The 15,602-nt window shown below is 41.0% G+C and overlaps 1 protein-coding gene across 6 annotated transcripts in view; it reads left to right on the top strand.

Annotated features, from left to right (window-relative positions):
* LOC118512033 (nephrin-like) overlaps positions 1 to 15,602 on the top strand; it is a 93,013-nt gene that overhangs the window by 73,763 nt on the left and 3,648 nt on the right. For all 6 annotated transcript variants that reach the window (XM_036055825.1, XM_036055830.1, XM_036055829.1 and 3 more), the window contains exons 12-15: positions 4,680 to 4,833; positions 8,708 to 8,819; positions 12,812 to 12,893; positions 14,849 to 14,990. In XM_036055825.1, coding sequence (XP_035911718.1) covers positions 4,680 to 4,833; positions 8,708 to 8,819; positions 12,812 to 12,893; positions 14,849 to 14,990 — 490 coding nt within the window. The remainder of the gene's footprint in view (positions 1 to 4,679; positions 4,834 to 8,707; positions 8,820 to 12,811; positions 12,894 to 14,848; positions 14,991 to 15,602) is intronic.

The following is a 15,602-nucleotide window of genomic DNA, read 5'->3' as shown; positions in this document are numbered from 1 at the left end:
GATGTATAAATATTTGGGCACAATACGGTGATGCTTCGGCGTGCTTGAAAGCTGTTGATTGTATTTTGTTGAAGCATCATTGGTGGTTATTGTTATGATTCTGTAGAAAAAGTTTTTTTATGAATGAAAAAGCAAGCTATTTAAGGGGTTTTTTTTGGTTTAACTTCTGATTTTGGTGACTCAATTGTATTTGTTTATAGAGTGATTTTTGTAAAAGTAAAATGTTTATTAAGGTAACAGATAAACGATGGAAAGTAAGACTTTTCAAGGTTTGTATATTCAGTTAAAGAATTATATATTTTAGTTAAAAAATATCCACACATACTTGCAAAAACACATAATTAATAACAAAAAAACTACTTTCAAAGAAACAGGAGACTAAATTTAAATGGGCTAAATCGTTAAAATTTAAACGATTTGCATTTAAATTTAAATTTAGATGCTAAATTCTGTACATTATTTTGCAAAGCCTTAATGTATGCAATCCTTCTTAATAATTCATTTGTTTCACATCAAACGCGGTTGAATTGGTTGAGGTCTGGCAACTTAATATAAAAAAGTATAGTAAGCCTTTACACGGCTGAAACTATCAAGTTCCTGGGGTAAAAAATGTTAATAATTTGAAAAATTTATCGAAAAAATAAAAAAAACTGTGATATTCAACGCCTGAAAGTATGCAATATTCTTTTTTTATTCTCATTTATTTGAGTACATATTTTCTACGTTAAACAACATTTCCGAATTATACAGTCCAGGAAAGTCAATGATCTCCGTAAAAGTTGCCGAATCGTTAGCCCTAAATAATATTCCCATAAAATAACATTACATACCTTCAGGCGCAAACGTTGAACACACGAAACCGGAGAGCTACGGCCAGCAAAGATTAATGTGTGTGTAGGCTGGAAAATCATCAAAATACACATTCTCACAGATTGTAGCCAGTGAACAAAAATTCATTACCATGAAACCCGTTTTCGACCACCATCATTAAACTTCACTTTTCATCCTTCAAACACAATTTTTCCTCTCTAAGGTACATATTGCCTAACAAAACACGCACAAAAAAGCCCTCACAGGTTCAGCTAGCGCCCAACTATTACAGTTACAAAAGCGCGTTACAAAAGCTAGTTTTGATTGGTCGACTGTAGTAATGGCAAAAACAATTAGACTTACACCAATTAACTTATCAAAAAAACGTCAGACCAAACATCCTACCCGGAAATGATAGGAAATTAAATTAATTAAAACCAATTTTTCCACCCAATAGAAAAACATCCACCTTTAATCATAAAATCCGATTATTTTCAATTTTCCGCAATTAGCAGCTAGCCAGTCTTTCCGATCGTCCAGCTTGCGGAATGGCTTACAGTTTTGCTACACGCACTGTGGGGAGAGAGAAAAAACCTAGTAATTCGAACAAACCGAGAAGAGCTTTAGGTGTGGGTTTGATTGGGCGGGAAAATGTTCACTAAATTTCAATACTATTACTATGATAAAAATTCGAACGCTTTCCCGAATAGCCCAACTGCAAGGCTTTGTAGCGCTTCAGCCGACTTTTTAACGTTTAATTTTTCCCGTCTTTTTTTGTTTCCTTTCATTACCCAGCACTGTATGAAACTTAATTCCCAGCACGGGTGCTGTACTGTAAGCCTCTGCCACGCTAAATATGCAAATTATATCCTAGGCAACGATTTATTCTATCAAAAGTGATGAAGTGACCACTTGAATACGATAATTCCAATCGGCCAAAGGTGTATGGCCAATACGGCCCAACAACCGAAGCCCGCAGGATAGAGAAGGGCAGCCACGCTTTAGAAAAAAAATTCCCCCCCCCCTCCCCCTCTTTTCTATCGCAAAATACCCTTTCCCTTATAATTTCCTCCCGTCCACAAACGCTCGAGACCGGGAATCGTTTCGATTAATTATATTTAGCATATTATTGAAATATGTGCACCATCGTGGCCACGTTCTCGAGGGCAAAACAGGGCGGGTTCGCTCGTAATCAGATTATTGCAAAATGCGCTTTCGCAATATTGTCATTTATGGTTTGGCGCACATTTAGGAGGCTTACGTGACCGAATCCGGGCGCCGCACTGTTGCGTGTTTAGCTGCACCGGACGGGCCGCAACACGATACGGCTAAACAGTTAAAAATGAAACAAAATAATTGGCCACCTGGGCTGGGCGCGTGAGGCAAGGTGCGTTATTAGGACAGGATGCAGTCACACACACACACACATTGCGGAGCGAGAATTGGAAACCCCTGTTTCCCCGTTAAAACCACCCAACCATGAAAACCAAATTTTCATTCCGATAAACGGCTTTCGCAACCGATATATTGGCTTACAAATGAAAACGAACAATCGCATCCGGTAGCCGTTCGTGTTTCTTGCTGTTCCGTTCTTTTTTTTCCTGGTGGCTCTAGAATACCTGGATGCACGACCCCCGGAAGCCTAACCAATCACCTCACCAAACGGGAACTAATTCCGCGATTAGTTGGCCACATATGAAACATGCCTGCCCCAGTCGGCTCCCGGGGCCCAGAACACGCGTACCGGGTGGCGGGATTTTGGCGGAACGAGAAACAATTGCAATGCGGTCGTTATGATGATTAAACATGATGCATGTGTTTGTGTGTCTGGTGTTGTATTTGTTCCTCACAGTCACAGTTAACAGTGCCGGGAGTGAACGGGCATAACCCGGGTAATGTGTGGTGGTAACGCGCGTAATGAGCGGACGCTTTTATTTTGTGCCGAGAATTTTGATTGTAAAAGACGTGATGTTGGGGGTTTCTGTTAAAAGATTACACCCTAAATGGGATTATATTGCTGCTCGGACGGTTTCGTTTTATAAGCAGAATGTTTCAATCAATTAGAAATGAAAAGGGAAATTGAGCTCTAAAATCCTTTTGAATGTATTTTAAGAAACATCAACTAGTAGTGCGGGATTGAATTATTTAGAATAATGAGGTGACTTCAGTTCAAAATATATTTTTAATGCTAGTGTTTGTCAAACATTCGACCAATCATGGTGATTTTCAAGCCATAAAACAAGTATCTTCTTTTTTTTAAATTTGTTTTTTGTTTCATTTTGCGTGGAAAACTAGCAGCGTTTTAGCCATTCAACCTCAAACAACATACGAAAAACCGAACCGGTTTAATTCTTCTTAGTTATTGGATAAGTAGTGTTTGGAATACAGAGAAATAGAAATATAAATTGCATACTTTACGGCGTTCTATGTCCTATTACGAATTAAATAAGGCAAATTATAATTTATAATTTATAATCGTAGCTATTTTCGATTGTCGAGTTGACATTTTACGGAGTTGAATGTTTGTTTTCCCGTGTTGAGATGGTTTAACGAGGTTGAATTGCTCATACGATGTTGGTTTAACGTTTTATTCTGTTGGCATATAGCGTTACGCTGTTGAACTGGCCTAGAAACCCTGTAATGATTGTTCTCTTGTAGTACTGTTGTTGAGTCCTACTGACCTATCGAATATATCGTCTGCATCTGATTCGTTTATCTAAAAATAATAGATTTTTAATTACTTTTACTTTCACTGCATCCCACTGAAACCTGATCACTGAATCGAACCTCTAGAAGGTCCTGTGCAGAATGAAAGTTGAAAGCGCACTAACAGATCGAATCTGCTGACAGGGGCAGAATTAGAGGCCAAGATCGGAGACATTATATGGGGCTCCTTATGGAGTTCGCGACCATTTAAATGATTTAAAATATAACTCCTTTCACTCCTACCATATAATTCACAAAAAATCGATAAAAGAGCACATGTGAAAAAAACCAACGAGTTAATTAACTAATACACTTCTACTGCCTTTCCTACAAAAAAGCTCCCATTTTGGCTCATTTTAATTCATACGTGGCGTTACGAAATAGTGTCTTAATGTTTCGTACATTCCCACAACACCTTCGGGGGGAAGCGATGCTAATCGCATGTCACGTACCAACGACTCTTCCATTAGCAGTCGCCGTGGCTTTGACACACACACACACTCTATCTAGAAATCATAATCACCTTATCATCACCAGCGTTGCAAGACAACAAACCAAAAAAACGCAACACATTTCCCACTTTTCCGAGAACCACATTCGTCCTCATGTCATCAAACAGTGCTTTCGTACCACACTGTTGAACGTGTTTGAAACGGGCTTCGAGTGCGAGGAATTGCCACAAACACAGACGGTTCATTTAATGTGTGCGCAAAAGCAAAACACACTCTCACACACACACGCACACGTATTTTAAACACGGCAGAGTGAAAATGTGCCAAAAACATCGTACGTAGTGCGAGGTCTCGTCCGTGTGCATCGATACCGCCCTCGAGAACCGATTTAGTCGAGGTAGGGTCCTTCCGAACGCCGAAACTCGCCACTTCCAACAATCACAGGTGGAATGATTTTTTGATTTCATTGCGGTTCATAACTGACCCCTGATGTGTGTCCCTGTCCAGCGTCGTGGTCGGAAAGGTTTTTTCGGGCTACTTTAATCTCTGCCAATGCACTTTGGGCTGTGTGTATGCACTCCGGGGACACAAAACCACGTGTACGATGCGGGACGCGTGTTGATGAAAGTAATTAACGGACTCTCCCTTTCTCTCTCTCTCTCTCTCTCTTCCTTGCCATTGCATCACACGGTCGCTGCAATCTTATTACAGATGTTCCCGTATGTGCGACGGAAAAGCTGGCTGGAAGTGTGCCCGGGAACGGGAGCGAACCGTCCGGAGGCAACCGGAATGCCATACTAATTGGCGCGTCCCGGAACGAGAATGTGGAAATTCCGTGCCACATTTTCGCCGACCCACCGGCCAGGTAAGTGCATTTTATTTTATTTTTAACTCTTCTTTTTATACCTGGCGTCACGAACTGCCACCAGAGTACTTGTGGGAGCAGCGTACTGGGTTGATGAAGTATGAACGAAAAACTCGGTACCATGCACGAAGGATTTTCTTTCCTTGTTTTTTTTTGTTGTTGCTTTTCCTTCTTCTTTTGAAAAAGGAATATTTATCATGGTACCTCGCACCGAGAGCAACAAATATCCTCCCGGGCTCGAAACACCATCACCTTCAACCAACTATCGCTCAGGGAATGCTTACGTGCTGATGTAAACGCACGATGTACGTTGGTAGCGAAACCCCATATACCGGGGCCCACTTGGCTTCGACTTTGGCCGACGTCAAGACACACCGGAACTATCGCATCCTACGGTTGCGCTTTATGCGTAATGATTCCTCAAGGTAAATCAACCGGTTCCCACTCAGCCGGCGGTATTGCACTGAAATAGCTCTTCAGACGCCAGCTACGGTTTAAGCCTACCATCCACGGTGCACGCAATGCGTCCTTTCCGTCGGTGGAAAGTGCATGAGAATTTCATTACATTATTGAGGAAATGATTTAATTACGGTATGCGTTATCGTGAATGCGACGCATGCGCGGGCTGGGGGCATGGGTGTGGGAAGAGTTTTATCACTTCACGAAAGCCAGTTAACGCTAGCAGACACCTGTAGCAGTTGTTGAGTAATTGATCACAATTCCTGAGAAGTGTATAAGAAGGATAAGAAACGATGGTGAGCGTACCGGTGCATGGTAATGTTTAATGCATGGGCTTAATTTTATGCGAATCGAATTTTCTTGATCGATGGTGACGGTTCAATGTCGATGGAGGTTTTAAGTTAAATTATTTAATTCAATTCAGAAAAAAATCATAATGTTAATTTTTAAAGGTAATCGAAAGGCGAAAGTTTATTTTTATTGCATACATTTAGGCGCACTTTTTGGAGATTTTTTTCTTATAGTTAAACTCGTACAATTAAACAAGTGATTTTTGGATTTTTTGTTGACTCTTTCGCCGGGTTGAGCTCTAGAAAACAAAATAGAGCAACAGTTAATTTAAATATATCTTTAATTAGTTTAAACTATTGTATGAGTCCTGTGTTTCACAGAGCAGTATCATTGTAGAAAATCATCTGAAACTAGCATGGTTTTTTCAATTACTGATGATTATTAACAGTTTGTTCCAGTTCCAGAACAGTGATTCAACCTTACTTTTACTATTATACAAAATACAAAGTTTAATTGGATGTCAAGAAAAGAATTTAATTTGCATAACTTTAGGCGTATACATTTTTTCTGAATAGACAACTTTTTACAGAAATATTACCACTCGGCCGAGCTCAAAGAATGTTTTTAAAAATACGCACACTAAGAGCGCCCAAAGTTAGGCTATTTGCGATACAAATGTAATTCATTCATTGTAATTCATTCATTTCTGCACTTATTTGGGATATGTTAGACAATAAACATATTTTTTTCTCAGTTTTGAATTGAAGTTAAGATTGAAATTTGTCTGTTATGTTTGTTAGTGTTTGTTTTTCTTTCTCAACAATATTTTAAGAATATCACCTCATTATAAAACGCTTTAACAAAAAATATATACCAAAAACTAGCACCAATTTAGGTTGAGCTGCATTAAGGATAGTTTTAAAATGTGTAACAAAAATTCTTTGTGCCTTCCACATAACTTCGAACATTACTTCATAATGTCCTGAATTCAAATTTAGGCTTTTGTTACTTTTTATAACAAGTCGCTTATTAAAGAAATAATGCCTTCGGGCTGTACTTACAAATACAAAATAAATTTTTATAAAAATATTTAAAGCGCCTAAAGTTAGATTGCATTATTGATGAGTCAATGTATTTTTTTCAAAAATTGCATACATTTAGGCGATTTACGTTTAAATTACGTTTGTTGCCTAAAAAAAGGTTGTTTGAAAACGTTTCCTTTAATTTTTATATTTTTATTGGATCTTTCAAAATTTAAACATTAAAACAAAAATATCTGAAGAATTTAAATACCAAAAGGTCGTCACAGAACGCAAAACTAAAAAAATCAATTCTGTGTATAACGCCAGCCTGCTAGCTATTTTTGTAAATAATCGTATTAGTCCTTCAAGCGTTACAGGTTCACCCCTGTGCATCCACACTAACACAAACATTCGAACCAATCCTGCATCGTCAAATCGTGCGCCAAAAACAAAACACATTCTATTAGCACAAGCAAACTACTCGTAAAATTACCAAACAATAGCCAACTGATGGCTGCTCAGTACAGCACAATCTACACACACACACACACTTGTATATTTACTTCACTCACTGAGCAAACTTCATTCCTCGACTTGCCGTAGCCGTGGGCAAGTGAGCGTGTGGGCAAGTCTGCTTCCATGTGGACCACAGCTTTGACGAACGTATCAAAAACCGGCCGACCCCGACCATACCCATGTTGCACACCGGGGGCGCAACAAAAAATAAATAAACAACAAGCATCATAATCAACCACCCGAATCATTATGAGCTCCCAAAAACTATACGCGCGTGGTTTTTCGTGGCTGTCTGTGGGTGTGTGAAGGGAGATGCTGCCTTTTTTGCGCTGTTTGATTTTCGAGTTCCACTTTCGAAACAAAAGTTGCTCTTGTAATGCTCGCTCCCACAAACAAACCACTGCGGGGAGCGATATTCGGTATGAAAAACTGTCCCGGCTGCATTAATACGTACGCTGATTACGACCCACTCTCGGTGCAATGGAATGAGACTCCTCGAACCAGCAAAAAAAACAAGCAAATAATCAAAGCGGGCAAAACAAATACTCCACCCTGAAAGTCCTGGAGAATCCTTTTGCGAAACAGATCGGGTAAAGTATTTTATACACACACACACGCTCTCATCTCCATGTATGCATGTAGCACAACGAAACTAAAATACCACCGTGAGGGAACCACCGTTCGAAGCGGAAAAAACCCAAGGGCAGGTGTGGGCCTGAAGCTTGAAGATGCGCGCCCGCCAAAGTTTTGCCATTTTTGCTGCCACAGCTTTAGCTCGGCTGTGGTGGTTGTATGGGAACCCTGGGCAGACGCTCCGGTGCAAGGATTCGGTGCATGTTTACTTATTAAAAAGTTGCCACATTACGAACACGCGGAACGGCTACGGGGCCGGATGGTAGGGCCAGGCCAGACAAGGCACGGTAATTTCGTTTACAATGGTCTCGTTATTTTATTAACATTCATTTTGTTTTTCCTTTTTTTTCGTGGTGTTGTGTGGCACCGTTCGCTTCTTCGCCGTTGTCGTCGTCTAACAAGGTGAGCTTGAATGTTCTTGCCCGCTTAGGCGGCACCTGTTGGGCGGACGGTTGGGACAATGGCTTCCAAGAACTATTTAATTATTGACCGAACCTAAATCGGGAGGGTGTCGCGAGGACGGTGTCCTCAAATGCCTGGTTAGCGCGCGGTTTGGGACTACACCAACTGTAGTAAAGAACATCGTTCCAATTCGGTTCTTTTTCGGGGCGGATTGGTTCTGTCCTTTGAAATATCCTTCTGCGAATATAACTTTCGCGCTTGTAAGACTACACCCCACATTCTATCTTCTTTTGCTAATGCTGGCTTAAAAGTATTTTAATAGCTCGCCGAAAAAATTAAAAAGTGTTTTTAATTGCGTTCCGTTCGCCCGAGCCCACGCTGTACATGTACGAACCGGTACAGGATGAGCAAAGAAACCCCAAAACACCAACACCAACCTCGTTCGTTACAACGTTCGTCGTCGAACACCAACAACTTGTCATACAACGCGATTGATTGAGTGCTCTTTCACGGGGTTTTCCTTTGTTTTCTCTCTTCTTGTCTACCACCAGGTCGTTTCACTGGCGATTCAACAATTCGGCCGAAATTCTTCAGGTCGATGCACATCGCTACACCAGCCAGGGCAACATCAGCATACTGAACTACGCACCGGTGACGGATCAGGTAAGCGGAACAGGGTCGATTAATGTTTCACGACGAATTTTGCACACATAGAGCTCCAGACCGGACCAGACTACCACCACCACAACACACACACAAGGCGAGCACCGGGAGTTTGTGGCACATTCGATAACAGATTCCGTTGAACACATGTGTGTGGTTTTGCGTTGGTGGAAATTCGATTTTTGGGCAATCTTAAAGGTTCAGCTGGGCGTTGGGTATGATCTTATTTGCGCTTTTTGTGGTGTTTGTATCTGGTTTTTGAGGGTGAACATGGTAAAAGAAGGTTTTTGATTAGGTTTGCATTAATGTTTAACCTATGAGAGAGAGAGAGAGAGAGAGAGAGAGAGATGCTGAAGGAAAGACAAACGAATTGATTGGTTAATTTTCTAGTTAGACCAGTCAAGAGATTGCTGATAATTTCACAAGAATAACAACATTTTAAGCTAAAACAGCAGCATTTGATTTCAACATGCTATTGAAATTAAGAAAATCGTCCTCAGATGATATCAGAAAAGAACCAAAACGTTTCCTACAATCAATACAGCAGCTTCGGGGAAGCAACTAATCTGCTTAGAGTGTTTACTTAAATTGTAAACAGCTTTTTCCATTTATAATTCAATCCACTTTAATTTATACTTGTCATACATCTCTGATAAAAAAATCGGCCAAGCCGTGTCTACCGAATAAAAATTTAAAAATACGTCTTCGGGGAATCAGATAAACTATAGTTAAGACCATCCCTTTACTTGCTGCTGTCTTTATGAAATGATGTGCTCCTATTATGATATTCTTGAGAACATTTCTGTAAACGAGGTTCGCTTTCTAAAATCAACTGCGTCTGATGTGCTATCATATGGTGCTTTTATCAACAGTTTTGTTATATTTGTGAAATAATTATATAGTAGTGTTGGTAAAAATATACTGTCAAAATGGTCTTACTATCCTAAAACTAAAACACTCTTTCTATACTTCTGATAGGGTTTTTGTTTTATTTAAAAAGAGTTAATTATAATTCTGTCAAAGACTCTCCAACAGAAGCTTCTCAACTTGATCAACTAATACTAAACGCTTTAAATTTTTAAGAAGCTCCGATTTTGGTTCACTTAGGTCTCAATCTCTCCGCTTCATATTTACCAAATATCTTGTTAATTTTTATGCATCAACAATTTAATGAAAACCGACATAAAATCACCTCGTTACCTACACGCCCAATTTACCAGACGCTCTCGTTGCTCACAGCCGCTGTCACTTTACAGCCGTTGAGCTCATTTCACTTTCACTCTCACTCACTCTCTCGCTCCGTAACCACTTCGACGTCAATCTCGTCAATCAGTGAGGGTGGTTCATGCTGTCACAATAATGCCTCGTAACTCGAGCAGCAACACCACCACTCGGAAGGATTACGGATCCCCGAGCAAGTGCCAACGCTGCTTTAAATTGCCCGTTGGGTGTCTCTTGCTTTGCTAGTCACCCGACTGTTTTTTTTTTTTTTTGTTTCTCCGGCATCTTTTATGCGTGTGAAAAATGGCTACACAATGTGTGGGAAAAAGGGCGAAGTACCGAAAAAAAAATCGCCACAACAAAAGACAGAACAAAACACCGTCTAAAGCCTGCAGCTGTCGGCTTTCGAAAGCTTGCCGGTATCCCTTTGGGTGTTTCGGTTGTTTCGCTGCGCTTTAAAGCAAGGCTTAAGCATTATCCACCAGCAAAGTGGCTCCAAGACAGTGTGCTTTCGTTCGAAACCCTCAGCCCACTCTCTCTCTCTCTCTCTCTCTCTCTCTCTCTCTCTCTCTCTCTCTCTCTCTCTCTCTCTGTATTAGTTGAAACCACCTGGTTTTATGTGGCAAACCGAGAGCAGAATCGTTTGAAAGACTACACCCAGCCAAAGAGGCGATTCATTTCCCGATCCACCGTGCGCTGTAAATGTCCGTAAAATTGGTTTATGATGTACGGTTGGCATCGAATTATGCATAAAACTGAACCGATTACGTTGCGGCGCTCGGATGCTTAAGTAGACGGGTGGGAAGTGTCTCGTCCCATTATTGTCATCATCGGTGAGGCTTTACGAGTGGTACACGATCTGTCACTTACTTCCATGGGCGCACAGAATGGGAGAGAGCAATTTACGAATTCGTGGTGTAAAAATATAGCCACCTTTGTTTCCAAGATGCTTGTGAGCATCAATATCAACTTTGAAACCAACATGCATTAACGTAAAATCTTAATTTACGTACCATCCGTTGGGGGATACTTGGTTGGTTAAATACTGTCTGCTCGTTCTATTTCCTTTTTTTTCTAAATATAAATCTAAATTGGAGAAAAAAGTATAAAAATATAGAGCATAATGATCTGAAGCACCAAAATATTATACATTTCAGCAACAAGCACCAGGCGCCTCCATTTAAAAAGAGATTTGTTTACTAATTTTTCAAATTTATAACTCTTACCATATTGAGGGAGAGTTTTTTTAATGATTGAATTTGATGATAAACAACAGTTTTTTCCTGAAAAAAGTCAAAGTCAAATTAATCAATAAGCCGTTTTTCTAAAATGCCTGGTCTGTGGTCGTTTGCTTTTTCATTATTATTTTCCCGTTCGGGATATTGATTCAGGGTATGCCCAGGATAAAACAAATGACAGGGAAATTCCTTGTCAACTGTTGTATTTTGTTATATTTGTGAAATTGTAATTTGTCAACACACGCGGTGTTCACTATACGGCGACTAGCCGTCACACTTTAAATAAATAAAAAATATTTGTTTGATTCGCCATCCTATTTTCTATTATTTAAAAAAAAAGCAACATATTTTACTAGCTACTAAATATAGTGCTCTAATCACTTACCGCTTTAATTTAAATACTCTCTAGGCTCTCAAAGAGGAGTTGTTAGAAAATACTTTTATTTTATTTTGAAAAAAGTACAATATTGATACCGAGACCAACTAGAACTTGTTTTTGTTGAAACGTAAATCATATCAAATACTTTGATATGATTCTGTGATATTGGAAATATTTAATAATGAAAATTTCCAAATAAAAAGCTCTCAATATCAAAGAATAATTTGTCTATAAAAAAACCCTTTGTGTTGAATTGTGTGTTAATAAAACAAGAAATAGCTAATATTTGTTATATTTTCCATAAATTTCGATGGCACTAAAGGCTGGTTCTTGGCTTAATTGAGTAAAATTGTACGTCACATGAGGTACCATGCGTCTCCATGTAAAACACCAGGCGCCTCCATCCATGAAATAAATCTGTAATCCAACCAATAAACCAACCTCTAATTTTTCTAGAAACTATAAAATTGTGTAGTAAACCATGCACTGAAATATGGTTTCAGGAAACTATTTTTCCATCGTAGAATATTGGTAGAAATTTAACCATATTCTTCAAAGAGAACCCAAAATAGAAATCCTTGATAAATTATTCACAAATCATTACCCTTCGTAAACAGAACGTAAATTATTGAACAAAATACTCAAATTTAAACAGAAAAACACGAAACATGTGACAACCACCATTTAAAGTTTTGCTTTTTCTGTTACATTTCCCCGAAAGCCAAGATTAAAGTCATGTGATAGCGTTTTAATTAAGCAGAAGTAGCAGCTCGAACACCATGGCAATCCAACGTAATCTGTAATCAAATGTACAAGACCTCCTCCCCCTAGCATTTCGTCACAAACCTTGACAAAGGCATATCCTCTTACAATATTCATCGCCTGTGCTGCTCCCTGTTGCCCCAAAATCTTTGTACGTATCCCAGCGTGAATGTTTGCCAAACCGTGCTGTACTGTAAAGAAAGCCTTCGTTCGGCCTGTCATCGATTTGTCATCTTCACTTTGTTCTAGTTTCATGTAGATTGTAGCGTCAGCACACTTTACGGCCGTACACTAATCTATCTCCCTCTCTCTCTCTCTTGTTTTCTCTCCTTCTTTCTCTTTTCTCACTGTGTCTCTCGTCTCTACTGTGATTATTTATTCTATCTTTGCAGGACTTTGGTACACTAACCTGCTGGGCCGTTAACGAAGTTGGCCCTCAAAGTCAACCGTGCACATTTCAGCTCGTCCTAGCAGGTAATGATTTTTTCCATAGGTACATCGGCTTTTTTGCAGGGGTGAGGGATGGAGGATGGAGTGGGGAGGTTGCAAAATCAATATCATCCCGGCACTCCAAACCTAACCTAGATTGTGGATTCTTTCGTACACACTCGTCTCACTTGCTTGCGACCTAAAAACTCCCCCAATCGACCAGCTTGTGCCAATCGAACATTTCACCCACACACACACACACACACGTATATCGACCTAGGGAGACAGACAACCATCCGCGTGTGTGTGTGTGGTGTTGGGGTGGTAGTTTCGTTTGACCGCATCAACATCATGCGCCCCACCTTCCACCCCGAGTTTCCGATCTAGCGGCCAGCCCAGGTTCCGTGGTAGGTTCGACAACGGCTGTCAAATGCAGCTACGCAATGGCGCTGCTGCGGTAGCGTGGAAATGGATCGTGAATCGTGAACGGATTAAATGGGAAACAAAAATAACACCCAGCCCCCTCCCCCACCTTCGCACCCAGAACCCTTCCCGTCATCCTTGCTAGGACCTCATCAACCTTCCAGTCGATTTCGATCTATTTTGCTCCGCACATGTCCCGAACCGCAACGCAAACGCTGGTTTGCAAAAACAAATAAGCAACCTTCATGTTTTGCCGGCACTTGCCACCCGCACCGCAAGCCTTCAATCTCCCCGCCGTCGGCCCCGTCCTTTAGGCCGTGCGAATTGAAGCCCCCAATAACAAATCATCCACACCGTGTGTCATCTCTAATACTTCGGGCGTACACGTCTCCGGCCCGGATCCTTAGAGCTTTTCGACCTTGTTTGTGTGGCTCTATGGGTAGGACAGTCATTGTGTGTGTGCGTGTGTGTTTGCACACGTGTGATAGTGACAGTATTCCATCTACCAACCCGATCCGACAGAACCGTGGGCATCAATCATTTTGCACATCAGGATTCTTTCTTCTTCTATTTTTTCCCCCACCCCGAGTCACCCATTCTCATCCATTTCTGTTGTCACCGATTCTGGTTCGTCCAAGGACTCCGACGTTCCGACCATTGCGCTTGATACTGGTGACATTGGAAACTGTCAGTATCCTACTTTCCACCCAACAAAAAAAACACATCTTCTTTTCTCTTTCTCTCTCGCTCTCTCGTTTTCTGGTCCCATTATAAGCCCGGTGTCCTTCCTTTCGTGCACCAGTTCGAATTTCATCCACTCCGATTCGGTCATTATCCTTTCCGCTGCCGGGCGCTGAACCAGTTTTGCGTGCAATGCGACAGAAGCGTCCAAAGTGGGACGTGTTTTTCTCGTTTTTCTTTTTCCCCCTGGACAGCTGGGGCAGCAAAAAAACAATCCGTTGACGTAAACGAGTCTATTGCTGTGACGACAGCGCCATCTGTCGTTCGGTGCACGAAACTGTTCCACAGTGTGCTTATCTCTTTCTCGCGCGCTCAATTGTTTCTTTTGGCATTGCGAAAGTGTTTCCGAAATCCTTCTTGTCCAGGGTGGCCGAGGGAACACGCTCGAATGGGTGGAGCGCAACACCAACAGCAGCAACAACCGGAGGAAGAAAAAAAACACCCAAGCCGTGAATTCACACGAAAACCCCGAAATCGTTTCTATTTCCAATTCCAATCATCGCATTTAATCCGAAAAAGAATATCCGTTCCGCACGCAACGCATGTCCAACCGAGGCGCTGGTTGGCTCAACCGGTGTCCAACCGAACCCCCCGAATCCCATCGCTTCTCCCTTCTCCTCCCAAAAAAAACACAGCAAAAACTCTCGGCAAATCCCATCAGCATCCTCGATAGCGCTTCCTCCCCTGGGTAATGTCGTGTATCAAAACACGCACCTGATACTAACGGTTTTGTACCAAATTTTGTTTGGATTTTTCCTCCCCATGTTCTTACGCCACTGTGTGCGCCTACGTACGCCCTGAACTGACATTCAACTTCCGGTACGCGCCGTTGTCAGATCTACCGTCACCGGTAAGTAATTGCAGTCTGCCGAACCGGACGCAACAGTTTGCGGAAATCCAGTGCACACCCGGCTACGACGGCGGCTTACCGCAAGTGTTTGTGCTCGAGCTTATATCGAAAAGGACCGGAACCCGACGGTAAGACTTTTACTTTTTTTGTTTTTTTTCGGGATGATTTTCTTCTCCTTTTTTGGTTGCGTTGTCAAGTGTTTGTGTTTTATCGGGTCTCGATTGGGTATACGAAAGGTACCATCGAGCAGGTAGATAGCAACAAGCTTCAAGCATTCGATTGGAAATGGACAGGAACTGGCAAGAAATCATACTCTGGGGTGCTTCGAATACAAACAAGCTTGCTGGGCGAATAGAGAAACATTTTGTGCAGCCTTCGTAACGGTTAGGTGGTTTTAATTGAGCTGGTGTTGGATTTAATAGGCTGGCTGTGAATTGGTTAATCCACACTGAGATAATCAGTCACGTGACGAAAGGGTTTTTAGGGTATTTTATAAACCACTTTAACGGCGACTCGTAAGGGTTAAATCGATTATTAAAGCAATTTTTCAGAGTTTATCATTGAAGTCATTTAAAAATAAATGCTCAATTTGCCTAAAAGAATGCAATCCGCCAAACACATAACCAAAATAAAAAGAAATTCTTCAAACGAGCTAGGCACGTTTATTCCCATACGCCTAAATGTATTCAATCTGCGTGACAAATCTTAAAATTTCTCCGTTTTTCCATTTTTCTTAATAG

This window comes from Anopheles stephensi, chromosome 3, assembly GCF_013141755.1.
Source record: "Anopheles stephensi strain Indian chromosome 3, UCI_ANSTEP_V1.0, whole genome shotgun sequence".
NCBI classification, from domain to species: Eukaryota; Metazoa; Arthropoda; class Insecta; order Diptera; family Culicidae; genus Anopheles; species Anopheles stephensi.
Note: the sequence above shows the minus strand (reverse complement) of the source record. Positions and strands in the feature narration are given on the sequence as shown.